The 27,148-nt window shown below is 47.2% G+C and overlaps 1 protein-coding gene across 3 annotated transcripts in view; it reads left to right on the top strand.

Annotated features, from left to right (window-relative positions):
* Nucleotides 1-26,097, top strand: part of LOC139228665 (phospholipid-transporting ATPase ABCA1-like) — a 218,882-nt gene extending 192,785 nt beyond the window's left edge. For all 3 annotated transcript variants that reach the window (XM_070859893.1, XM_070859892.1, XM_070859894.1), the window contains 14 exons: nt 3,041-3,218; nt 4,794-4,909; nt 5,006-5,150; nt 7,067-7,190; nt 8,525-8,654; nt 12,045-12,165; nt 14,167-14,229; nt 14,724-14,830; nt 16,295-16,436; nt 18,426-18,560; nt 19,201-19,304; nt 21,825-21,917; nt 23,665-23,908; nt 25,440-26,097. In XM_070859893.1, the coding sequence (XP_070715994.1) occupies nt 3,041-3,218; nt 4,794-4,909; nt 5,006-5,150; nt 7,067-7,190; nt 8,525-8,654; nt 12,045-12,165; nt 14,167-14,229; nt 14,724-14,830; nt 16,295-16,436; nt 18,426-18,560; nt 19,201-19,304; nt 21,825-21,917; nt 23,665-23,908; nt 25,440-25,580 (1,843 nt within the window). In that variant the 3' untranslated portion in view covers nt 25,581-26,097. The remainder of the gene's footprint in view (nt 1-3,040; nt 3,219-4,793; nt 4,910-5,005; nt 5,151-7,066; nt 7,191-8,524; nt 8,655-12,044; nt 12,166-14,166; nt 14,230-14,723; nt 14,831-16,294; nt 16,437-18,425; nt 18,561-19,200; nt 19,305-21,824; nt 21,918-23,664; nt 23,909-25,439) is intronic.
* Nucleotides 26,098-27,148: the final 1,051 nt, after the last annotated feature.

The raw sequence follows: 27,148 nt of genomic DNA, 5'->3' as shown, positions 1-27,148 counted from the left end.
CATGCCCATTTTGAGCTCATCTCATTCATGAGACCCAGCTCCTGGTCCATTGACCCCAATCAAGGTGTATTCTACCTCCTCGACATCCTTGATCTCGCTGCAGCCTTTGCACGATTGACTAAACCATCTTCCTTCAACCCAGCTCCCCCGTTGTCCAGCTCAATGCGACTTTCCTTGCTTGGTTCCAATCTTAGCAATCCATTTAAAGCCAAACCAACTCCAGCAAAAGCTTCTCCCCCCCGGCCCTGTACCATTACCTCCGGTCTTGCCTATCTTTGATCCTCCCCTCTTGTAATGTATGCACCCGTGAGTATGCTCACAGGTTTCTAGAGCTGTTGAGTTAGGAGTGGCTTAGCCAATCACGTGATGTTCACAAGACTCAATAAAACCCCAGCCAGTTGGGTTCAGGGGACCAACGATGAGGAATGCAATTGTGAGCCTGGTGGATGAACTGGTAATGTGTAGTTTGATGAACTTTTGCTAATAAACCAACTAGGTCTTGATAGCAATGTTTGCTATGAATTCTTAAGCAAAAAACCCATGAAGCAAATACATTACACCTTTTCCTTGCTAAACATAGAAAATAGGTGCAGGAGTAGGCCATTCTGCCCTTCGAGCCTGCACCACCATTCAATGAGTTAATGGCTGAACATGCAACTTCAGTACCCCATTCCTGCTTTCTCGCCATACCCCTTGATCCCCCTAGTAGTAACGACTACATCTAACTCCTTTTTGAATATATTTAGTGAAATGGCCTCAACAACTCTCTGTGGTAGAGAATTCCACAGGTTCACCACTCTCTGGGTGAAGAAGTTTCTCCTCATCTCAGTCCTAAATGCCTTGCCCCTTATCCTTAGACTGTGACCCCTGGTTCTGGACTTCCCCAACATTGGGAACATTTTTCCTGCATCTAACCTGTCTAAACCCATCAGAATTTTAAACGTTTCTATGAGATCCCCTCTCATTCTTCTGAACTCCAGTGAATACAAGCCCAGTTGATCCAGTCTTTCTTGATATGTCAGTCCCGCCATCCTGGGAATCAGTCTGGTGAACCTTCGCTGCACTCCCTCAATAGCAAGAATGTCCTTCCTCAAGTTAGGAGACCAAAACTATACACAATACTCCAGGTGTGGCCTCACCAAGGCCCTGTACAACTGTAGTAACACCTCCCTGCCCCTGTTCTCAAATCCCCTCGCTATGAAGGCCAACATGCCATTTGCTTTCTTAACCGCCTGCTGTACCTGCATGCCAACCTTCAATGACTGATGCACCATGACACCCAGATCTCGTTACACCTCCCCTTTTCCTAATCTGTCACCATTCAGATAGTAGTCTCTCTCTCTGTTTTTACCACCAAAGTGGATAACCTCACATTTATCCACATTATACTTCATCTGCCATACATTTGCCCACTCACCTAACCTATTCAAGTCACTCTGCAGCCTCATAGCATCCTCCTCACAGCTCACACTGCCACCCAACTTAGTGTCATCCGCAAATTTGGAGATGCTACATTTAATCCCCTCGTCTAAATCATTAATGTATAGTGTAAACAGCTGGGGCCCCAGCACAGAACCTTGCGGTACCCCACTAGTCACTGCCTGCCATTCTGAAAAGTACCCATTTACTCCTACTCTTTGCTTCCTGTCTGACAACCAGTTCTCAATCCACATCAGCACACTACCCCCAATCCCATGAGCTTTAACTTTGCACATTAATCTCTTGTGTGGGACCTTGTCGAAAGCCTTCTGAAAGTCCAAATACACCACATCAACTGGTTCTCCCTTGTCCACTCTACTGGAAACATCCTCAAAAAATTCCAGAAGATTTGTCAAGCTTGATTTCCCTTTCACAAATCCATGCTGAATTGGACCTATCATATTACCTCTTTCCAAATGCACTGCGATGACATCCTTAATAATTGATTCCATCATTTTACCCACTACTGAGGTCAGGCTGACCGGTCTATAATTCCTTGTTTTCTCTCTCCCTCCTCTTTTTAAAAAGTGGGGTTACATTGGCAATCCTCCACTCCATGGGAACTGATCCAGAGTCTATGGCAGAATCTTGGCAACATCATCTACAGACAAGGGGGCAGCTTCTCACGATTACCCCCCCCCCGCCCCCCAGTCACTGCTTCTGTGTGGTTGGACCGTTTGTCCGACATCCAGCTAAACATTGATGAAACCAGAGTCATAGTCTTCAGACCCTGCCAGAAACTCTTCACATCAAGGAACACCTACTTCAATGCCTTAGCATTAGCTAAAACCCTCATCTGTATCTTTGTCACGTTCAGCCTCAACTGTTCCATTCCTCTCCGACTCAGTATTTTCCACCCTCTGCAACTTCAGCTCATCCAAAACTCTGCTGCTCGTATCCTATCTCGCACAAATCCCCCCTCATCCCTTGCCCATGTCTTCACTGACCTGCATTAGCTCTTGGTTTCCCAGCGCCTCAAATTTTAAATTCTCATCCTCGTGTTTAAATCCCTTTGTGGCTTCGCCCCACCCTATTCTGCAACCTTCTCCAGCCTTACAACACCTCAGCCGCACAGCCCCCACCCCTCAAATTCTCAGTTCCTGCGCAACCCCCTGCCCCCCTCTCCCTTTGCCCCACAGTTGATGACGGTGTTTTCAGCCGCCTCGGCTCCATGCTCCAGAATTCCATTCTTAAACCACTCTGCCTCACCACCTTCTCCATGTCCTTGAAGACCCTCATTAAAACCCACCTTTCGGACCAAGTATTCGGTTGTCCCATCCAATAACTTTGACTCTGTGTCCATTCTGTGATTATGCTTCTGTGAAGCGCTCGCGATGTTCTTCCATGTTACGGGCACAATGTAAGTGCAAGTTGTTGTTAATTAGAACTCACTACACTGGATATTTCTCTCCTGGTTTATGCGATTGTTAAGTTTGTGTTGGCGTGTGGTATTCAGTATTCAAGCACACATTGAGGAATAAAGTGATGTCTGAAGTCATTGTTTGCATGACCGTGCGCTAATATCCAGCTTGTGACACACCGTCTTGCCCCCTTCTTGCAGGATGGCTACCTCTGTTGATGTGCTCGTCTCTATTTGTGTCATCTTTGCCATGTCCTTTGTGCCAGCCAGCTTTGTTCTCTTCCTCATTGAAGAACGTGTCAGCAAAGCCAAGCACCTTCAATTTGTTAGTGGCGTGAAACCTGGCATTTATTGGCTCGCTAACTTTGCGTGGGATATGGTAAGTGCGTTTCACATACGTCCATGATAGAGCAGTGTGTGCGTGGGCTGTGGAACGAAACTGAATTAATAGGGTGGGGTCCAAAATAGAATATATTGTACGTGGGCTGTGGAGGAGATTAAATAGACGGGACAAAGTGCTGTGGGATTGCACAGCAGCCGATCTAACACGCTATTCAAGAAAGGGATAAAATTACTAATCGTTTAGAAATGCATGGGTTAATCCAGGACAACCAGCATGGATTTGTTAAAGGCAAGTTGTTTTTGACCAATTTATTAGTTTTTTTAGAAGAAGTGACCAATTGGATAGATAAAGGAAATGCATTTGATGTGGTGCATATAGAATTATAGAAGACATTCGATAGCTGTCTCGAGAGGTTTGTTAGAAAAATTCTGTTTTTTGCTTCAGGAGGGAATGTAGCAGCAAGTTCGTTGGCAGACAGGAAACTGAGTCAGGGTTAATGGGTGTTGCTCGGACCAGAGCAGGGTTTAAAGTGGTTAACCACAGCTGGGTCCACTTTTGTTCTTGGTATATAGATGATTTGGACTTGGCTATCAAGAGAACAGTATTAAAATTTTCGGATGACACAAAAGTAAGAGGTTGGTAAGAGAACTCTGAAAGACTTCAGGAAGACAATGCCAGGTTAGTGGAATGGGAAGACAGGTGGCAGGTGCAGTTTGATATGTATAAGTATGAGTTAATAAACTTTGGGAAAAAAATAATGAATAGGTGTATGCTCAAAATGGAAAGACATTAAAGTGTATGGAAGAACAGAAAGACCTGGGGTTCAAATACATAATTCCCTGAAAATGCAAGTGCAGATAAAGTCATAAAAATGGCCAATAGAATTTGGGATTTTATAAGTGGGGTCACTGAGTACAAGTGTAAAGAAGTAATAATGCATTTATGCAAAACATTTGTTCGGCCACAATTGTGTATTGTGTGCAGTATTGCATGCCCCATTACAGAAAGCAATATAGAATGTACAACATAGATTCACAAAGCTAATGCCCGGGGTGGGAATCTCTAGTTACGAGGAGAGACTTGAAGTACTAGGACTATTTCCAATAGAGGAGATTTAATCGTGAGTTTTAAAGGTGTAATAACTTTTGGTACAGTGAATGGAGAAAAATGTATTTCCTCTGGTTGAAGTGTTTGGGGTCGAGGTGTTACCAATTTAAAGTTGAGGAGAGAGAGATTGGGACAAAAGGTTTCGATGCAGAGGCTTGTTAATGCATGAAATGCTTTGCGATAGAGTGGTTGAGGCTGAGACCATTGTTACTTTGAAGGGGGAATTAGATAATTATTCGAAGCAGAGGAAGGTAATGAGTTATAAGGAGAGAGAAGAGCAGTGGATTAGTCTTGGATGCTCTTGCAAAGAGCCACACAGACACGGTAGCCCAATGGCTCCTCCTCTAATCTAAACCTCTCTGGGAGGATGGAGTGTGCATGGATCATGAAAGGAGATTAAATGAGTCGGGTCGAGTCCCTGATGGGGTATAAATCATAGATCGCTGTTTGGAGAAGCGGACTGATGGCTAGTGACTTCTCTCATTCTAGACCTTTTCTCCTCAGTGTAATTACGCAGTGCCAGCTACTTTGGTAGTCACCATCTTCATCTGTTTCCAACAAAAGTCTTATGTATCTGCCTCCAATTTGCCAGCATTGGTCCTCCTGCTGTTCCTCTATGGGTAAGTGGGCAGTGCCTTTCAGCCCTGAGTTGCAGTTTTGGTTGAATTTGTGATAGTTTCTAGTTGGCTTCATGTTTGTTGATGCTGTTCCCTCAGGTGGTCCATCACTCCCCTCATGTATCCGGCCTCCTTCTTGTTCAGCATCCCCAGTACCGCCTATGTGGTGCTGACCTGTATTAACCTGTTCATCGGTATCAATGGCAGTGTGGCCACCTTTGTCCTGGAGCTCTTCACAGACAAAGTAAGACACTGTTTTCCTGCTTGTTACACGATCAGTTCTGCCCTATTAATCGATAGTAAGGTGGTGTGTGATAGTGCTGTCACTGGGCGTATGCAGTGTATTGGTACCAATATATCACTCTAAAACCGAATACCCTTAGCTCTTTTTTTATGATGCACATTTTGTATAATACTTAATTCATCCCCTCAAAGTGCACCATCATTGATGACAGACTAATACCCACCGACACTTCACCCTGTTAATCCCCTCTATCACTGGGTATAGATGTCCTGATATTCCCCTATCTGGATATAGATGTCCTGATATTCCCCTATCTGGGTATAGATGTCCTGATATTCCCCTATCTGGGTATAGATGTCCTGATATTCCTCTATCTGGGTATAGATGTCCTGATATTCCCCTATCACTGGGTATAGATGTCCTGATATTCCCCTATCACTGGGTATCAATGTCCTGATAGGGGAATATCACTGGATATAGATGTCCTGATATTCCCCTATCACTGGGTATAGTTGTCCTGATATTCCCCTATCTGGGTATAGATGTCCTGATATTCCCCTATCACTGGGTATAGATGTCCTGATATTCTCTATCACTGGGTATAGATGTCCTGATATTCCCCTATCTGGGTCCCGATGTCCTGATATTCCCCTATCACTGGGTATAGATGTCCTGATATTCCCCTATCACTGGGTATAGATGTCCTGATATTCCCCTATCACTGGGTATAGATGTCCTGATATTCCCCTATCTGGGTATAGATGTCCTGATATTCCCCTATCACTGAGTATCGATGTCCTGATATTCCCCTATCACTGAGTATAGATGTCCTGATATTCCCCTATCTGGGTCTCGATGTCCTGATATTCCCCTATCTGGGTATAGATGTCCTGATATTCCCCTATCTGGGTATAGATGTCCTGATATTCTCTATCACTGGGTATAGATGTCCTGTTGATAATTTAGTTCCTGTGGTGCGGGTGAGGGGGGAGACGCTCGCAGAATTCCAGTGAGGATTTGATTCTGTGCAACAGAAAGTTTCAACTTGCTTTTGATAAACGTGAGTTTGAAAACAAAATAACAAATGCCTGAAATCTGAAATACAAACAGAATTCACTGTAATTAAAAGTCACTGGGTGGTCATTTTGCTATGCATTTTCTGTTTTTATTTCTTTAGAAGCGTTAATGGTGGAATCACAGCTTGGCTGAATTGATAGTATTCTCCCTTCTGAGTCAGAAGGTTGCAGGTTCAAGCCCCACTGCGGGATTTGAGGACATAAGCCTAGGCTGACACTTCACTGTCATACTGAGGGAGTGCTGCATTGTTGGGTGTGCTGTCCTTCAGATGAGACATTAAAGCGAGTCCCTGTATGTCTGTTCCTGGGGTTCAGTTTGATGTTGATCTTGTGGCGCTGTTGGTAGGAGAGGAGGGAGTTGTCCTGGTATCCGAGCCAACGTTCCTCCCCAGTGGCCATGCGACCGTGGTTGCGCTGGCTGTAATTATCCATAATCTGCTGTTATGTATGCTGGAGAAATGTAAATGTGGCATACAGTCCAGAAGCTGCCAGGCAAGATTGCTCTTAGCTATGTAGTGATGAGGACCCTGCAGTTGGCCTCCACCTGCCTGGCTGAGGAGAGATAAATCATCCAGGGTTCCGACATCTGATCACTTTCTTGCTACCCCCGTTGGATGTCGGGTGAGGACAGGGTCATGCTTGGCAACTGATATCTCCCAAGCTTGAGCAGCCTTCTGACCATTACTACCAAGACTCACTCTTGGAGAAGAGGTATTTGACTGAGGTACCTGAGGGCAGTCAGCGCCTATGGAGCAGGAATCAGTGCTCAGCAAAGGAAGGGAGAAAATGGACATAAAAAGCGCTTATTTTTGCCCATCTCACTATTTTTCTTCTGTGCAGAAATTGAATGATGTCAATCGAATCCTGAAGAAAGTTTTCCTCATTTTCCCCCATTTCTGCCTGGGCAGAGGACTGATCGACATGGTGAAGAATCAGGCCATGGCGGACGCTTTGGAGAGGTTTGGTCAGTAACGGTTTTGAATGATTTTCCTAATTTAAGGCAGCGCTGCTCTCGACTGGGGTGGGAGGAGATTGTGTCTGTTGCGGTTTCAGCTGATAACCTTCAGATCTGGACATTTTCAAGTGCAGTTCAAAATGCTCATGGGCTGAGGAATAACAGTTGTATGACCGGCCTCTCACCTCCCTGGTATATATTTATTACATAGAATCTACAGCACAGAAACAGACCATGCGGCCTAACTGGTCTATTCCGGGGTTTACACTCCACATCAGCCACCTCCCACTCTAATGACCTCTTCCCATCCTGCCCCCATATCTGTCTATTCCCTTCTCCCCTGGTGTCTGTATCAAGCCTACCCTTAAATGCATCAGTGCAATCTGCTTCGACTGCTCCGTGAGACCGCGAGTTCCACATTCCCGCCACTCCCTGTGTAAAGAAATTCATCCTAAATTCTTCACTTGCTCTGTTAGTTGGCCACCTTATGTTTGTAACCACTTGTTCTGAACTCGCCCACAAGTGGAAACTGTTTCTCCACCTCCACCCTATCGAAATCCTTCATCATTTTAAAGACCTGTGTCGGCTCTTCTCTTGGTCTCTTCTCCAGACAGAAGATCTCCAGCCTGCTCAGCCTTTCCACATTGTTGCATAGATGTAGTGGCGTGATACAGTTACTGACTCCCCACAATTTAATCAGTGGGGAGTCAGTCCGAACCCACAATTTAATCAGCTGAACATCCCCAGCATTGAAGCACTGACCACACTTGATCAGTTCCGCTGGGCAGGCCACATAGTTCGCATGCCAGACACGCGACTCCCAAAGCAAGCGCTCTACTCTGAACTCCTTCACGGCAAACGAGCCAAAGGCGGGCAGCAGAAATGTTACAAGGACACCCTGATGAAGTGCAACATCCCCACTGACACCTGGGAGTCCCTGGCCGTCTGTCAATGGAGGGCCTCACAGCCAAGCCCGATTCCAGCTTCGCCCAACATCCAGATGTGCACTACACCTGGGGAGGTATGAAGGCGGGAGGGGCGGGGGAGGGCGTGGCAGTGGGCAGGGGGAACAGGTGTAGATTGGTCACTGAAAAATGCTCAGGAGCAGGAACTTCTCTAAACCATGGGCCCTGAGACCAATTGTAGCATCCCTGCTGTTCCCTCAGCTAATGCACTGAAAGTGACGCATTTGTTTTACTGGCTTATCATGGACGCAACAATTGGAAAACCTAGGTCATTGACTTTATTTTATTACCAATCGTCCAGGTTTACTGAAGGTGACGATGTTTCTGTCGGTTTGAAGTTGGCTGACCCGAGCATTTTGTGATTTGTGTCCGGTGCAGGTGAGAAGAAGTTTGTGTCTCCTCTCTCCTGGGACCTGGTGGGGAAGAACATGTTCGCCATGGCTGTCCAGGGGGCTGTCTTCTTTCTCTTCACCATTCTACTGCAGTACAAGTTCTTCATCAAAATGCGGTGAGGTCATCATCATAGGCAGTCCCTCAGGGTCAAGGATGAGGTGCTGTGCTGCTGGCATCTGGTTTTACTGCAGCATCTTTTTAGTGATTTTAGGGTTTTGTGATTAATAAGTGTCTGCGGGATCTCTTTTATGATGCAGTCTGAGAGACCCAACCCTCTGCGAAAATGTGGAACTTTATCAGCAAACTGTAACAACATGTTTTTATGAAGGGGAAGTCATGTTTGACAAATTTGCTGGAGTTCTTTGAGGATGTAACGAACAGGGTGGATAAAGGGGAACCAGTGGATGTGGTGTATTTGGACTTCCAGAAGGCATTTGACAAGATGCCACATAAAAGGTTACTGCACAAGACAAAAGTTCGCGGGGTTGGGGGTAATATATTAGCAAGGATAGAGGATTGGCTAACTAACAGAGAACAGAGAGTCGGGATAAATGGTTCATTTTCTGGTTGGCAATCAGTAACCAGTTGGGTGCCGCAGGGATCAGTGCTGGGACCCCAACTATTTACAATCTATTAACGACTTGGAAGAAGGGACTGAGTGTAACGTAGCCAAGTTTGCTGACGATACAAAGATGGGAGGAAAAGCAGTGTGTGAGGAGGACACAAAAAATCTGCAAAAGGACATAGACAGGCTAAGTGAGTGGGCAAAAATTTGGCAGATCGAGTATAATGTTGGAAAGTGTGAGGTCATGCACTTTGGCAGAAAAAAATCAAAGAGCACATTATTATTTAAATGGAGAAAGATTTCAAAATGCCGCAATACAGCGGGACCTGGGGGTACTTGTGCATGAAACACAAAAGGATAGTATGCAGGTACAGCAGGTGATCAGGAAGGCCAATGGTATCTTGGCCTTTATTGCAAAGGGGATGGAGTATAAAAGCAGGGAAGTCTTACTACAGCTATATAAGGTATTGATGAGGCCACACCTGGAATACTGCTTGCAGTTTTGGTTTCCATATTTACGAAAGGATATACTTGCTTTGGAGGCAGTTCAGAGAAGGTTCACTAGGTTGATTCCGGGGATGAGGGAGTTGACTTATGAGGAAAGGTTGAGTAGGTTGGGCCCCGACTCATTGGAATTCAGGTGATCTTATCGAAACGTATAAGATTATGGGGGGGCTTGACAAGTTGGATGCAGAGAGGATGTTTCCACTGATGGGGGAGACTAGAACTAGAGGGCACAATCTTAGAATAAGGGGCCGCCCATTTAAAACAGAGATGAGGAGAAATTTCTTGAGGGTTGTAAATCTGTGGAATTTGTTGCTTCAGAGAGCTGTGGGAGCTGGGACATTGAATAAGTTTAAGACAGAAATAGACAGTTTCTTAAATGATAAGGGAATAAGGGGTTATGGCGAGCGGGAAAGTGGAGCTGAGTCCATGATCAGATCAGCCATGATCTTATTGAATGGCAGAGCAGGCTCGAGGGGCTGTATGGCCTACTCCTGCTCCTATTTCTTATGTTCTTGTGTTTTAACTCTAGGGTCTGGCTTTAAATCCAGCCCTGACTGGTGAGATGTGAAAGTCGCTTCTGTTTGCTGGTTGTAAGGATCCTATCTGACGTGGGTTTGGACAGTCTCAGTGGGTTTAATACAAAACTCTCCCTAATTCAGAGGGATTATTTGCTTTGATTATTGTCCCACCATGTTTGTTAATTGTTGCTTACCTGCAGGGTTACTGATTGCAAGGTTACTGATTGCAAGGTTACTGCCTTGTGATCTGTCCAGATGGAATAATTAATGTGCTAGTTGCTAAGAATTTAATTTTACACAATACAGCGCTGCTGACTCCCGACACTCCTTAACCACTGGTTACGCTACAGGTTTCAACCTGACATGCTGTTTATTTCAGGGGTCGTAGAGGGGTTTGTTTTTCTCCTGTGAGTCTCTCCTCTTCTGAAGGTACGGACGTTTTGCTAAGTACACATCCACCGGCTGCCTTGCGTAAGTGGCCATTCTTCCTGTGCGAGCCTTCACAGTGCATCAACCGGCTGTCTCACACTACCAAATATCAACCTACAGGCCCACATTCAGTTCCCTGTATCAGAGACCCAGTTTTCCTGGGTGCCTTAGTCAGATACTCACAGCTCCCTTGGCTTCGTCATAAAGGCACTGAGCTGGGTCAGCCTCATCATACTGAGAGTGCATGTAGCACAACAGAGTGGTGTAGGGAATTGTGTGTGTGTGTGTGTAATGCACAGGGCTGGGTCAGGGAATGGGGAGAGTATTTATAACACAATAGGATGGGTCAAGGAATTTGTGTGTGTGTATTTTTTATATATATATAATATATAATGTACTGGGCTAGGGAATAGTGAGTGAGTGTCTGTATAAAACACACTAGGCTAGATCAGGGACTGTGCACCAGATTTATTTAAGCAAAGAATTTTTCTAAATCCAGAGGAGGACTATACCATCCACTGTCTCTGCAAAATCAGGAGACCAGGGCCCCTATTTTTGCCATGATTCGGTGCGTTTTTTTTGGTGTGCACCATATTTTGGCGTGAAATCCTCCTTTTGCAACTTTGGCAAAAGTTTTGTGCCAGTTTTACTTTTTTTGCCACCTGATGATGTAACTGGATCTGTCGCTGTTTTTGCCCATTTTTACACAGTTAAGTGATTTTCCTTGTTTGCGATATTTGTTTTTTTTTTGAGCGCGGTGCACAGTAGGCAAAAGCACGCAAAAAAAGGCCTGTTAACTTAAGGAAATCGGCGCCCCCGTTGTAACCCCGGGCCGAAAGGACCCCCCCCCCCCCGCTCCTGGTCCTGCTGCAACCGCGGGCCGTGGAACTTCAACTTGCAGGGGGAGCGGGACCGGGGGCCATTCGGCCCGGGATTACAGGGGGGGGGGTGGGGGAGCAGTCCTATCTGGCCGGGGTTACAGCGGGGGAGCGAGCTTCAGCTTGCTTCAGCTGTCTGTGTGTCTCTGGTTGCCCCTGGCAACCTCAGCTTTTCGCACATGCCCGTAGAGTTTTTTGGCGCACACTTGAAGCTCTGCCCCAGAATTAACTTCGGGTAGCGCGTCGCCAACATTAAATTTTACTTTGGGGAAAGTTGAGATTTTTTTTTTAGCCGCAATCGGGCAAAAAAAAAACGTACATTATTGTACACGGGCGCCAAAAATCAGGACGGGAAAATAGGGGCCCAGATTTCTGTTTTCCAAATCAGCCTTCAATGGGCCCAAAGGAGGGGAGGCTCCAGCCTATATATAAATGTAGGGGGAGGGGGTGATGCACAGAGGCAGTTTGACGTCACATTCCCAAACCCTGGGGTAAATATAAAATCATCTGTAATATACTTTGAAAGATCTATGTACAGGATACAAAGGTTTTGTTTTTACTTTGAGTAGGCGACACCAAGCATCTGACCCACTGCTCTACCTCCACAGACCTATGTCTTTAAAGCTCCCACCATTGGGAATGGAAGATGAGGATGTAGCCAGAGAGAGGCAGCGGGTCATGTACAGTGGGAGCGAGGGTGACATTCTAGTCATCAAGGATCTCACCAAGGTAAGAGATATTCCAGTTTTTGCTTTTCATTCACTCTGTTAAGGCTGTGTAATTCTAATTATAACCGATTTGATCATAGTGACACAAAGCATGAGGTTCACTAGTCAGAAACACAACACAGCTTTCTCTGATGACTCACTTGACGAGTACATCGCCCAGTGTGGTACTGAGCCAAACCGAGCGGGGAGTCCCAGGTTTGAGCTCTGGTCTGTGTTGAGTTAGCCGATCTCAGTTCCGGTAGTTCCAGAGTGTCTCCGCTGGGCATTTCTGAAAGCATTGTGGCGCTCCTCACAGCTATAGTGTTAATGGCAGATTCACCCGAGGATCCAGTACTCTCTGCTCATTATCTTGAGCAATAAGCTAACCAATGGGATATGGTGGTTGGTGTCGCCAAGTGCAGTATTTATGGCTCATAAGAATATTGGTGACTGGGATTGCACTGAGAAGGAGCAAGATGTACTTTGGTCTTTGCTGTCATGGAAGAGAGACAAAAAGTACCGATGCAAGTTCAGCTTGTTGCATGCAAGATGTGTCCAAACAATTCTCCTTTATGGTTCAGTACTCCTAGGCATGCAATGGAAGGGTTGCTTTAAACCCACATGAGATCCAGGAGAAACTATGAGATGGATCTATGGCAAAAAAAAAGGGTGAACAATTTCAGGGAGAGAGTTCCAGTAACCCATTACTGGGTACCCTGGAGGGGAGGGCATTAACCTTACACGGGTATGGCCCTTTGCTAATGCCCTTCCCATGAAGGCCTGGATTAAACAGTTGGTGATGAGTAAGCCTGGTACCTGGCCTTGGATATTTGCAGGCTGGCACGATACAAACTCCCCAGTTGCGAAGCTGCTGAGGAAACTGGGATGACCACTGCTGAAAGCAGTTACCTGGGGGCTGTGCTGCAGGTGTCCCGGTTAAACACCAAACCAGGAGGTCAGGTGAGGTGTCAATACTTTCCAGCGGTGGATAAAGTTGTCTTTGTGGATGACTATGCTGTTGGATGTAGAAAAGACTTGAATGGCATCTTGCTGCTCGATACAGCACTACAGACCCCGGTCTCAAAGCAGGATGATGTGGTTCAGCTTGAATTGCCAGTTCATATAGCCATGGCCTGGTGCCTCCCATCATTGGGCTGCAGAGCAGTAAGTTGCCGCAGCTCCGCACCGCCGGTTGGTGGAAGCACATTCTGTGGGATATGGTATGGACCCATGTGGCAGTCAGAAGAATGGTGGCACTGCACCCACATGTCTAATGGTGAGTTATGCTGTTTGAGATGCTCCTGGTACTTGATATTCAGCAAGTGCGGGATCAGTCCTGTACTTATCAGTTGTCTAATGACTAATTAGTGATTATCCTCCTTGGAAGGGGGTGGGGGGAGAGAGGGGACAGTGTAGGAGATGAGTGGAATTTCTGAGATGACAAACCGGGTAATGGAAGATCGGAACCAAGTCTGTGGAACAACCAGGCAGGCTGCAATACCGGGCAGCACTATTCACGATTGATCAGGCTGACTAATGGAATCAGGAGGGGCAGACTCCTGGGGTTTGGGATTCGTCTCACTCAGCTGCAGATAACCCTACAAACCAACGCTCTAATGACTAGGGTCGTTCCAGCTGGACAAGCAATGGGAAGAAAGAAAGATTTGGATTTATATATGTGGAAAATGCAACAGCCAACTTTTGCACAGCAAACTCCCACAAACAGCAATGTGATAATGACCAGATAATCTGGGGTTTTTTGTTACGTTGATTGAGGGATAAATATTGGCCAGGACACTGGGGATAACTCCCTGCTCTTCTTCGCAATGTGAAGTTTACCAGTGTCCTGTGCTCTGCCAACCTGTGCCTAGTCTCTCTAAATCTGGTTTAGTGGAGAGACATTGTGCATTCTACTTTTTTCAACCAGAAGCTAGGGAAGGATCTTTGTGTGTTAGATACCAAAAATGAAAATCTTAAAGCCACTGCCATCATCTAACGGTAAATCACTTCATTTGGTCTCCAGGTTTACAGAAGGAAAAAGAAACCAGCTGTGGACCGATTGTGTGTGGGAATTCCCCCAGGGGAGGTGAGAGTCTGTGTGTGTGCATTTATATGGGTGTTTGCAAATCGATAAGATCATTATACTTGACACACAGATTTGTCAACATTGGAGATCACATTTCCTATCCAGAGACGCCTGCTAGAAAGTGCATTTGTGTCGACATCAAGTGAGGACAGGGTCGGGTTCAGCTCCCACTATCCTTCCTTGGTGGAATATCCTACAGATATTGTCTAGACACATTGAAAATGGATGGGGTATCAGAGATGGCCCAATGCCTGTGGGTCCCATATCCAGCAAAGAGTCCCTGGAGTGGGACTTGAGCCCATAACCTTCTGACTGAGAGGCGAGAGTGCTACCCACCGAGCCACAGCTGACAGTAGAAGCACTGGGTCCAATAACTCAATAAAAAGACAGCTGAGATTAAAGAAACTGCTGTTCCCTGCCCTGCTCTTGTTCGCTGCACTGTAAAGGTTGGCGAGGATGACTCTCCTGACGTTTCTGTAAATGATCTATTGCAGTGTTTTGGACTCCTGGGGATCAATGGAGCTGGAAAAACATCCACCTTCAAGATGCTGACAGGCGACACTGAGGTCAGCAGTGGTGAGGCCTTCCTGGACGGATACAGGTACAAATTCCTTTATGAATGGTGTTGGTGATTCCTGAGAGTTAAACTGCTAAGCCCGGGGTGTCCAAACTACCACCAATGAGTGACACCCAGCCCCAAACCCTGACAATCATAAATCTTACTCGCAGGTTTGTCCTGTTTGAATCTCATGGGCCGGGAGGTTTGGAAGAGCGAGTTTTAGCACTGTTACCTGATTGGTGGATAAATCCCAAATCACACGAAGATCTATTAATATAAGCAACTTGAGATAAATACAGATTAATGGGAATGTGGATTTAAACTTTATATATCGTCCCTGAGGTCCTATAATGACCCACAAAGACAAAAAGCTTGGACATGCCTGTGCTAAATCATTAACTATGCACACATAGCTTGGTAAAGAAAAGGCCATTAGTCCCAATAAACCTTTGTTAGCTCAACCTTACCCACCCACCATCTCACCATATCCCTCGATCTCCTACCCACCATCTCACCATATCCCCCAATACCCTACCCACCCACCATCTCACCCTTTCCCGCCATCTCACCATATCCCCCAATACCCTACCCACCCACCATCTCACCATATCCCCCAATCCCCTGACCTGCCATCTCACCATATCATTCGATCTCCTACCCACCATCTCACCATATCCCCCAATCCCCTGACCTGCCATCTCACCATATCCTTCGATCTCCTACCCACCATCTCACCATAATCCCTCAATCTTCCCCTACCTACCTTCCCACCATATCGCTCAATCATCTCTACCAATCTTCTCATTATATCCCTAAATCCCCTCTACTCACCACTGCCTCATCATATCCTCAATCTCCGACCCATCCTTACCAAATCCTTCGACCCTCGTCTACCGACTATCTCACCATGTCCAGCAATCCCCCTCTCTCCGGATGCACACTCTGCAATGAAATTCATCAACATCTCACAAAGGAGAAATGTTCCCACATAATTACCTCTTGACCCCATTTATAGGGTCTGTTTCAGTGTCTGTCCCCAATAATGTATTCCACGGCTCTGTATTAGGTGACAGAGTTCCTCCTGACTTTCTTTCTTGCTCTTAATTTCTCATTTACTAATTTGCGTCCCCTTCTTGGTAATGAACAGTTTGCCTGGAATGGTTTTGTCAGTTCTGTCCATAGTCTTACTTTTTTGTTCAATCAGCTTAGAGTCTCCTCTTTAGCAAAGGAAACAAGAGCAACTTCATGAGCCTTTCATCCTAACTTGGATTCCCAATACCCAGCGTCGGCGTCATTGCCCCCTCTCGAGGGCAGTAATATGAGCAGGTGACAGGCGCTGCACACAGTACTCCCACCGATAACGTGACCTGGTGTCACTCAGAATGGAGGACAACCACTGGAGTGCAGATTATCCCACCTCAGGGTCCGTGCAAGTGGATAAAAGTGGGAATGATGTACAATTTTTTAATGATTTATTTTAGTGCCACCGTTTCTTTCCTGCTCCAGCATTCTGTCCAACATCCAGGACGTACACCAGAATACGGGGTACTGCCCACAGTTTGACGCTATCAACAAATTGTTGACCGGACGGGAACATCTCGAGTTCTACTCGCGGCTGCGTGGCGTTCCCGAGCACGAGATTGCCAAGGTATGCCGACATTTACAGAGCAGGAACTGGGTCATGTGACCATCTTGTACTGCATGGCGAAGAGCTACTGAGGCCAACCACAAAACATCATAAAGCTCTGTGTACACTGCCCTTAAATGGCATCTCTATTTCAACGTCCTAAGTATAGTCTGACTGAGTAAGAGGGGTTTGGGATTGAGGTTTGCTTTTACTCTAGGTTTACTGTATTTTATTTTTTATATTAATGCTACTGTGATTACTGCTCATCTAAACTTTCCTTTCCACCTTCTAAGATCCAGATTCCCCCCCTCCTCGCACGCTGCTTCCCCCTCCCTCCCTCCCCACGCGCTCTCCAACCCCCTCCCCCCGCTCCCCACGTGCACTCCCTTCTCCCCACTCGACAGGCTACAGCTACTTGCATTTATATAGTGCCTTTAACATAACTAAACATCCCAAGGCTTCACAGGAGCGTTATCAAACAAAATTTCACACTGAGCCACACAAGGAGAAATTAGCGCAGATGACGAGGTAGCTTTTAAGGAGCGTCTTAAAGGAGGAGAGAGATGTGTAGAGGTTTATGGAGGTATTTCCAGAGCTTAGGTCCAAGGCAGTTGAATGGTGGAGGGATTGAAATTGGGGATGCGAAAGAGGCCAAAATTACAGGAGCACAAGAGATCTCGAGGGTTGTAGGGCTGGAGGAGATTACAGAGATAGGGAGGGGCGAGGCCATGGAGGGATTTGAAAACCAGGCTGCACTCTTCCTCACCCCCCAGATGAATTTCCTACCTACCCTAGCTCATTCTTCCCAGGACGTGAAAGCTATCGCATTTCTTACCTTCTCAGTCTTCCCATCCTCAGCTATCTGAAGGCTTCTGAAACACAAACTTGACGTCATTTAATTACTGGGTTTTTAAAATTCATTTTGTCTTCTCTCTCATTCTTTTCAACCCTGGTTGTGCCCTGCACTGTGGGACTGGGACTGGTGCCCTGCACTGTGGGACTGGGCCCTTCACCTGGTGCCCCGCACTGTGGGACTGGGCCTGGTGCCCTGCACTGTGGGACTGGGCCCTTCACCTGGTGCCCTGCACTGTGGGACTGGGCCTGGTGCCCTGCACTGTGGGACTGGGCGTGGTGCCCTGCACTGTGGGACTGGGACTAGTGCCCTGCACTGTGGGACTGGGACTGGTGCCCTGCACTGTGGGACTGGGCCCTTCACCTGGTGCCCCGCACTGTGGGACTGGGCCTGGTGCCCTGCACTCTGGGACTGGGCCCTTCACCTGGTGCCCTGCACTGTGGGACTGGGCCTGGTGCCCTGCACTGTGGGACTGGGCCCTTCACCTGGTGCCCTGCACTGTGGAACTGGGCCTGGTGCCCTGCACTGTGGAACTGGGCCCTTTACCTGGTGCCCTGCACTGTGGGACTGGGATTGGTGTCCTGCACTGTGAGACTGGGCCCTTCACCTGGTGCCCTGCACTGTGGGACTGGGCCTGGTGCCCTGCACTGTGGGACTGGGCCTGGTGCCCTGCACTGTGGGACTGGGCCTGGTGTCCTGCACTGTGGAACTGGGCCCTTCACCTAGTGCCCTGCACTGTGGGACTGGGCCTGGTGTCCTGCACTGTGGGACTGGGCCCTTCACCTGGTGCCCTGCACTGTGGGACTGGGCCTGGTGTCCTGCACTGTGGGACTGGGCCCTTCACCTGGTGCCCTGCACTGTGGGACTGGGCCTGGTGCCCTGCACTGTGGAACTGGGCCTGGTGCCCTGCACTGTGGAACTGGGCCTGGTGCCCTGCACTGTAGGACTGGGCCCTTCACCTGGTGCCCTGCACTGTGGGACTGGGCCTGGTGCCCTGCACTGTGGGACTGGGCCCTTGACCTGGTGTCCTGCATTGTGAGCTCAGATCCTTGAGCTGGGCTTTCTAAGAATGTCTTCACCGCAGCTTGAAATGCTGTTTTTTGATGGAGCGAGAGGTTTGTTTGCAGTCTACACTGAGACCGAGGATTGTTTTCTAGGTCACTGACTGGGGCGTGAAGAAACTGGGCCTCGTACGTTATGCGGACAGACCTTCTGGGACATACAGCGGTGGCAACAAGCGGAAACTGTCCACAGCCATCGCACTGATCGGATGCCCGCCAGTCATCTTCCTGGTGAGTGACGTGACCCATAGCCGGGAATTTCCTCCGCGCTTCTCTCACTCCGCCAACCTAACTTCAGCGGAATCACCGTTTAGAGGCATTAATAGGGTTTCCGTGGCAGTTACGGCGGGGAGCAGGAGCAGCTCCAAGGACATTCCCGCACAATAATGTATGAATGGAATGAGGAAGCTGCTGAGGGTTCAAACAGTTTAACAAAACCATATTACGATTGTTGCTGATAAGAATCACTCCTGTGGCGCAGTTGGTACATGCACCACCCAGAGTGGACCATCACCACACAGACCAGGCAGGTTCCAGGGTCAATCCCCGCTCTGTTCAGACTTTATTGATTTGAGCCAGGTTGTCAACTGGGACTCTCCAAATTACGTTAAGGAGGAGAAAGAAAATCAGCCAGGGCTCCTGCTGCTAACGAGGACTGAACGGGCCTGTGGCTGAGGAGAGGAACAGGCCCCACTGTGATTCCCCCACTGTCGAGCAGCCAACAAACACTCTCGGCCTCGTCTCTCGAGCTATAGGATGATCCCAGATGTCAATGGAGCTATTCCCAGCCAGAGTCGCCAACTGCAGGACAGGGGGAAGAAAGAGATATTGTCACCGAAGGATTGTTTGTCATTCTTCTCTTCATTGACAGGATGAACCTACGACAGGGATGGATCCCAAGGCCAGGCGTTTTCTCTGGAATTGCATCCTGAGTGTGATCAAGGAAGGGAGGTCGGTGGTACTCACCTCACACAGGTCAGTGTGCAGTAACTGTTGCCATTGGGGATACCTGCACGGTGAAATGCTCGTGTTACCAGGCCCACATTCAGCCCACCCTAACATGAAGGGTTTGTCAGCTGTGCATATAATTGGAGTAGTGTAATTGCAGTGACTGAAATGATTGAGATTAAAATTATATACCTGAAAATTAGGCCCTTACAACTCTCTCTTGATTTCTCTCTCGTGAGCATTAATTTACGTGTATCGCTGTCAAATCTTCCTCTATCTGGTTCCCCATACATTTTCTTTTGGTCAATTTTGTGCTCGTCAAGTTGAGGAGTGTTCATGTTGGAGAACGGAACAATTTCAGCTTTAGGTTCCCAGTGTCAGCATCAATCTATCCCAGGTCAGATACATAGTGTAACTCCGTGACACTGCCCCATCAAATACTCCCAGGTCAGATACATTGTGTAACTCAATGTACACTGCCCCATCAAACACTCCCAAGTCAGGTATAGACCATGTCAGATACAGAGTAGAACTCTCTCTATAACTGTCCCATTAAGTACTCGTGGACCAGGATCTGATCCCACTTCAGTGCAGAGTAAAGTTCCTTCTGCACTGTCCAGCCCAATAGTGCGGGGCTAGTGGAAAGGGGAGGTGTTGTCTGTGGCGGGCAGCAGGCCAGGGTTCAATAGTGGAATGAATTAATATTCTGGTATTGTGCTTGAATATCTTTGACGATCGGGGAGGATTTATACAGAATTTTCCCGTAGGAGATTAGGTGCAAGTTACACCTCCCCTCTCACACCATGTGAAGTGGCTTTGTGTGTGGATGAATGCATAATTTTGCAATACAACGCTTGGGTCTGATCTCAGCCCCACAGTATAAACCCCCTTCCAGCAGTCTGTCCTACACCACTGTGAGTCTGCAACTCCTGCCCAGTATGACTCTTTCAGAAGTGTCTGGGAAAACCTGGTGGATCTTTTCAGAACTTTTACAACTTGGGGTGGAATGTCTCTGATGTTGGAAAGAAGCAATTCTCCCATCCTCTCCTGACTAAAGATTACCCACCTGGGGAGTGGAGCTCTGCCCATGTGTTGAACGTTGGATGGCCAACACTCTGTCGGACCTTGGTGTGGTCTGATTCTGCTTGGTTTGCAATACACAGCAGTACTTTCCAGCCAGGTTTTAAAAAAATATCTACAAGCCCATATGATCAGAGCCTCAGCCCCTCCCTACACCTTGTTCACCAAGCCAGACCTCCCCCACTGACATAGCCCTGAACCCATACCTTTCCCTAGTTTCACTCTTATCGCCTCTCATGCCCTCTCTGAATTGATGTTATCCATGAGATCCACCACCTGCTCCATTGATCCCATTCCCACTAATCTGCCGATCACCCAACTTGCCTTCCTGGCCGCATTCTAGCTGACCTTGTAAACTGCTCCCTCTCCTCACATACTGTCCCTCTCCCTTTCAAAACTGCCTCTCCCCGGCCACTGTCTCGTGTTGAAGCCGACTGTTCATAAACTCAGCGTCCTGTTTGACCCTGAGCTCAGTTTCCGATCACACACCTTCTCCATCACAATGCCCGCCTACCTCCACCTCAGTAACATCACCCGTCTCGAACCCTGGCTCAGCCCACCTACTGCTCAAACCCTCATCCATGTTCCACTGATCTGGCAGGCTTCCCATCCTCCACCCGGGATAATCTCCAGCTCATCCAAACTGCTGGCCATATCCTAACACGTGCAGAGTCCCACTCACCCACCACCCCTGTCCTCGCTGACTTACATTGAGTCCCACTTCCCCAACGTCTCCAATTTCAAATTTGCATTTTCGTGTTGAAATCCTTTTATGGCCTTATCCATCCCGATCTCTGTAACCTACTCCACCTCCACAGTCTATTGAGAATTCTCCATTCCTCTGACTAGCTACGTGTGCCCTTGCCCCACCTTGGCTTCAGCCGTCTCGGCCCTAAGCTCTGGAATTGCCTTTCTAAACTTCTCTGCCTGTCCACCTCTCTCCTCCTATAGATCCTACTTAAAGCCCTCACCATCCCTCCAGATATCTCCTCCTTTTGCTCAGTGTCAGTGTGTGTCTGATTATGCTCCTGTAAAGTGCCTGGGACTGTTTTTCTCTGTTAAAGGTGCTATATAAATGCAAGTTGTTTTGTGGGCGGGGCCGCAGCGTGCAGCTAAGCTTGATGGGATGAGGCGATTCCAGTCAGTCAGAGGAGAGGGGTTGAATAAGGAGGGGCGCAGGAGAAAAATAATTTTTAAATGGGGGGAAAAAAGAAAGCTTAAAGTAATTTTTTAAAAAGGTATCAAATGTGGCGATCTGATTGGTCCATGTTTTAACCATATGTCAACACAATCCAGTCAGCAATGTTAGCTCATTATAGGCACAAGATTTTTAATGATAGCGAGAGAGAAATTTTGTCTGGTTTGCTTGACGACCAATTAACCAATACAGGGTACCTGCAGTGTTTTATATAAGTAAAAGGATGATGGTATGTGTGTATCTGATGACCCTTTTATTCCTCGAGATAGTATGGAGGAATGTGAGGCGCTGTGCACAAGGATGGCCATCATGGTGAATGGGCGGTTCCGCTGTCTGGGCAGTGTACAGCACCTGAAGAGCAGGTAACATCACTCTCTGCTTTCAAAGCAAACCATCATTCAAGCATGTACCATTTAAAGTTTGTTAGGAGCTACATTAATATCTAACATGAGGATGAACCACAGTCAGTCTTTGGATAAGTCAAAGCTATTCCCTTCTAACCCGTTCAATTCTTTTGTAAATCACCGTCCGAAGCAGCCTTGTGTTACAACAGTTTATTAAATCACCAGAGACATCTCTTTGGAGCTTTCTGTTAACCTTTAGACTGTCCCCAATCTAGGGGAATATCAGTCTAACTGGGCTGTCAGTATTTATTTAAAGTAGTTGGCTAATGCACTGTGATGCTGAAAAAACACTGACGTTACAGTAATAGAGATGCTCATGGTGTTTGAAGCACTGTTACTGTAACATCAGTGTTTATTTTAGCATCACAGTGCATTGGGTTAACTTTGGTTATCGGCACTCCTTAATTGGATTAGTGCCACGTGACTTACTGCAAGCCACTCAGCTTCTCCTATGCAATTAGAACGGCTAGATCAGGATAAATCAGTCTTTAAAACAGCGTTGATGGTGCTGGCCCCTACATGTCTGGCCTACTTAATGTCAGCTTGCCTCTATCGGTAGCACTCTCTCTCCTTTTGAGGCAGAAGGTTGTGGGTTTATATCACACTCCACGGCTTGAGCATAAAATCCAAGCTGGCTCTCCAGTAGAACACTGAGGGAATGCTGCATTGGTGGATGAGACATTAAACCAAGGCCTCAATCTGCGTGTTGAGGTGGATGTTGAGCATTCAGAGGTACAATTCAAAGATCAAACATTTCCTCAGTAAACTTGTCATTGGTCACATTGCTATCTGTTGGATCTTGCTGTGCATAAAATGGCTGCTTTGTTTGCCAATATAACAGCAGTGACTGCACTTCAAAGTAATTCATTGCATAGAAGCCCTGATTGAGAGGTTTTTGAAAGGCAGTACATAAATTCAAGTTCTTGTTTTCTTAAATGTTCTATTGAACTCTTGCTCAGCCGGGAACCTTTTTTCCATTTTTCTAAACTTTGTTTTTCTTTGGGGATATATTTCTGCGAAACTTTTTTCTTCTGCCCAGCTGACCTGATGCTTCTGTAACCAAGAGGGTGAGTATACATCCCACCGTCCCCTTCTCTCTCTCCCGCTGAACCTCCCCCGCCATATCCCCTGTAAGTGGGTGTTGGAAACTAGCCAGGCATAACTTTTCCCACAACATCTTATTTTCAGATGTTGTAGCCTCCCCTCACACCACCTCCCCCCTCCCCCCCCCGCCACCCCCCCGTCCCAACGAGCTGGGATTCAAAGCAAGATTGGGACTGCCCCCACCTCCAGCATGTGCCGTAATGTGGCCCGTTTGTTCTCTGCGTTTTCCCATGTGAAATATTCTGTATATTTTTTCAGAGCATCGTCTTGCGAGGGGGAGGGGAGGGGAAATCAAAGCCGCGATGGAAGTCAAACTTAAGAAAACTTTAAATATTCGTGTTATGTATGTAAGCTTTACTAGTGTGTACGATTTGCCACCAGGGGTCGCACCTGTTGGAGACCCAAGGGTCACCTGCACACCCCGGGCAAACAGGTATAAAAGGCAGTCTACAATGCTGCTTCCTCACTCTGGAGTTACATTAAAGAGACCAAGGTCACAACAGTTTGAGCTTACAGCATACAGTCTTGTGGAGTTATTCTGAACATAACAATTTGTTTTTGGAATTTTCCCGCCGTCGAACTGATGAATATTTGCCCTTAGGTTTGGAGACGGTTACACCATCATCCTGAGGATGGATAGCTCCACACCGGACTTGCCTCCTGTCGAGGAGTTCATAGTGCGCACGTTCCCAGGCTGTGTGTTGAAGGAGAAGCACCACAGCATGCTGCAGTACCAGATCCCCACCGGTTGCTGCTCCCTGGCCAAAATCTTCAGCGCCCTCACCACCAACAAAGAAAATCTGAAGATCGAAGACTATTCGGTGTCTCAAACCACATTAGATCAAGTAAGAGCTCATTTGCCAGATACACCAGGGCAACGTTACACTGTAGTTCCTAGAGCAGGGCATGCGCACTGCTGACGACACACTCGGGTACACTGGCAGGCGGCACAGCCGGGCACCCTGTCCACTCCCACATAGCTCGCTGGCTAGGGATGTGCACACAGAGTTAGAATTACCAGTGTCCAAATGTCAGTTGTATTTTACTATTGAGAGTTGGCAGCTGGTCGACTCTCTGAATCTTTACAATGCTTCTAATGTGTTCATTAAAATAGTTCCCAGGAATGAATCGCAGGTCATGTTAAGCTTGGCTTGTACCGATTCCAGTTATACTGCAGTGGCTGTGCAGCCACGGAGGTGTGAGGCTGGCTTCTGGAGCCACCCATCGGATTGGATGTTCAGTCGAAATGAGATTGGTCATATGAAAAGTACCTTTGACCCGCAGCGGTGAGGGGGCGGGAGGCGGTGAGGGGGCGGGACCTGTTCTCAAGGTATTTCCTCCCCCCCCCCCTCCCCTGCCCCAATCACTGCTGTCTGCCCCCGTCAGCTCCTTCTGCTCACCCCCCCCTCCCCCCCACACCTGTCCATACTACTCCAAGCCCCATTCCCTTCGAATCTCAGACTACTCCACTCTCATCCCCAGCTGCTGCTCAGTAATCCTTTGCCCGTGAGTTTCAGCGAGTGACCCGAGAGTGATTGTCTCACAGGTGGCCATGTTTCAGTCTGAGAAAGAGAACTTTTCTAATAATATGGGGCTGACAGGATGGGCGAACACTGAGATTTTAAACTCATCTGAGGGGTGAATGCGATGAACAGCACACAAGAGATGGGTGGGTGCAGCAGCTTATTTGCTAATCACCAAACTCTGGTACAGAGGTGGGGTGGGGGGAGTCAAATTTGTTCCCCAATCCTCTGAGCTGTCTGTCTGTACTGTGGCAAGTGGAGCTTGTGGATCAGTTCACAAGGCAATGGGGGCATTGCTGGCTTATTGAACAATGTATTGTAGTTAATATCTGTACTGCCGGCTTTATTTAGAATTGTTCTCGCTTAGCTTCGATGGTAAAGGCTGCGACTAGCTGAGCCATACAGGTCAGGAAGTTCCCAGCTCGCATCTCAAATTTGTGCTGACTTGTGAGCTCCTCACTGGTTGGGTGGAGACTTTTACAGTTGGCCTCAGTGCCCTGAACTAGAGAGTAAATCACCTAGTGTCCTTGATCACTGTCCAATGATCCCTGCTGGAAAGTGCACGTGTGGACATCTCGTGAGGTCAGGGTCAGGATCGGTGGTGATGCCCCCCATAATTGAATAGCTTGTTGACATTCATTGTCCAGGTGCACAAGTGAAGAATGGCCCCTTGCATGAGGTAACAGGATTGCCTGCGCTGGTAGACCCTTGTCCCAGCATGTCAGCACTTTCAGCAAAGCAGGAGAATTAAAATCCAATAAAACTTTGTAATATATATATTTATTTATAAAATCTTGTTGGGCTTAGATATCCCAATTCCCGCTATTTTAACTCCTTCCTTTTCCCCATCCAGGTATTTGTCAATTTTGCCAAGGACCAAAGTGAAGACGACTATTTAAAGGACGTTGTCACGCATGGACCACAATATAAGGACACAGTAAAGCGCATCACAAACTTTTTAGCAGATGAAAACATGAGAGAGAGTTCAGTATGATCCGGGTATGAGCAAAACCGCTTCCCATCTGAAATGCAAATGGAAGACTCCAAAAGGCAGTAAGTTGAGATTGTGTCAGGACTGGACTATCTGTCACTGGACGATCGACGACAAACTCGTCTGCTGCTCAACTAGGACCCGACTTTACCCCTCCGCCCGCCCCCATTTCAAGTCACCTTTAATTAACTTCAGACGAAACAAAACTTTTATTCTTAACCTTTGTCCTTTCTGGATTTGTATGAACAATGATTCAAATGTACGAACAGATTTCTTTATACTGTTTCTTTCGACTTTAGTACTTTTTGTTTTGTTTTAGCTCTAGCAGCTAAAGTTTACCTGGCACTTTTGTCCTGGAGTTTTCTGAAACAGAAAAAAAAAATGAACGATATCACGACGATACATTGCAGTAAACTTCATTTATCCCACCTTCGTGGTTCTGCACTGCCAGGGTGACCCGCAGTGTTCGGTGTGTTTGATGACAATGGGTGGTATGCTGCCAGATGAGGGGGGGGGAGAGGGAGAGGGAGGGATGATTCCAGGGGTTAAAGGATATTACGGGCAATGGCTAAGGTTTGGGGCAAGAAAAGGAAAGAAAGTGTCATTTGGCCCATTGCGCTGCTCCGTCTGATGGCAGATTCTGTCCATTCCTTATCTGAACTGCTGTGGACTGAATTATAGGTGTCAGCCTGTGCTATATGGAGCCCCTCCTTACTCAACCCCACCCCCCAGCCCCAAAATCAGGATCTGTGTTCAGTTCTGTTCCGTGTCCATCTAATTTTCGTGGGTTCGGTGGAAGCTAACCACGGCAGTCCCTGCACTGAACAGGATTCAACCACAGCACTCGCGCCTCTGAGTCAGTAGGTTGTGGGATCAGCCCCACTCCAGGGGCTCACATTGCACACCGCCTCATAGCTCTTGCTGTTCTGAAACAAATTAATCGATTTTTTTTAACAAATTAATTCTATCTCTTAAACTAACCAGGTATCTTTTTTTTTACAATTCAAGTCTGAATAAGAAGCACTGCCTGACCACGATTCCGACAGCCAGCCACAGTGTCTATATTGTGGGCCGGTGTTTAAAATCGCCGTGTCTTGTACCTGTTCTGGAAATGTTGACGGATGCACACATTCGAGTCCAGATGTTGATTTGAGCTCTAGATTCTAGCTGAAGGATTATTATTTTCTGAGTTTATTATTTTTTTTTTTAAAGAATTGCAAGAGTATTTCCAGTGCGCATTTATGTAACACCGAGCTCCCTCTAATCAACAAACTTGGTGTCAAACGTTGCAGCCAGTCCTGAGCCCGCCTCCCCCTCATTGACCAATTCCTGTGGATGAAGGTTTGTCACACACAACTCCTGTTGACATCTCATTCAGCAGCTGGGCAGACTGGAACACACTTAAGGAGAATCTCCCCCAAGAGCATTACTCGAGGTGGAACTTCAAACCAGATCTCACCCCCGCCCCCCCCAAACACTTCAACCCAATGCTAACCATGAGCGTCTTCGTAAATATCTGCATTAAACTCACGTAGAGCGCCATTGGACAGTTGGCCATTGACCAACACCAG

This window comes from Pristiophorus japonicus, chromosome 18 (assembly GCF_044704955.1).
Source record: "Pristiophorus japonicus isolate sPriJap1 chromosome 18, sPriJap1.hap1, whole genome shotgun sequence".
Taxonomy (NCBI): Eukaryota; Metazoa; Chordata; class Chondrichthyes; family Pristiophoridae; genus Pristiophorus; species Pristiophorus japonicus.
The sequence above is the reverse complement of the archived record's forward strand: the minus strand, read 5'-3'. Positions and strand labels throughout refer to the sequence as shown.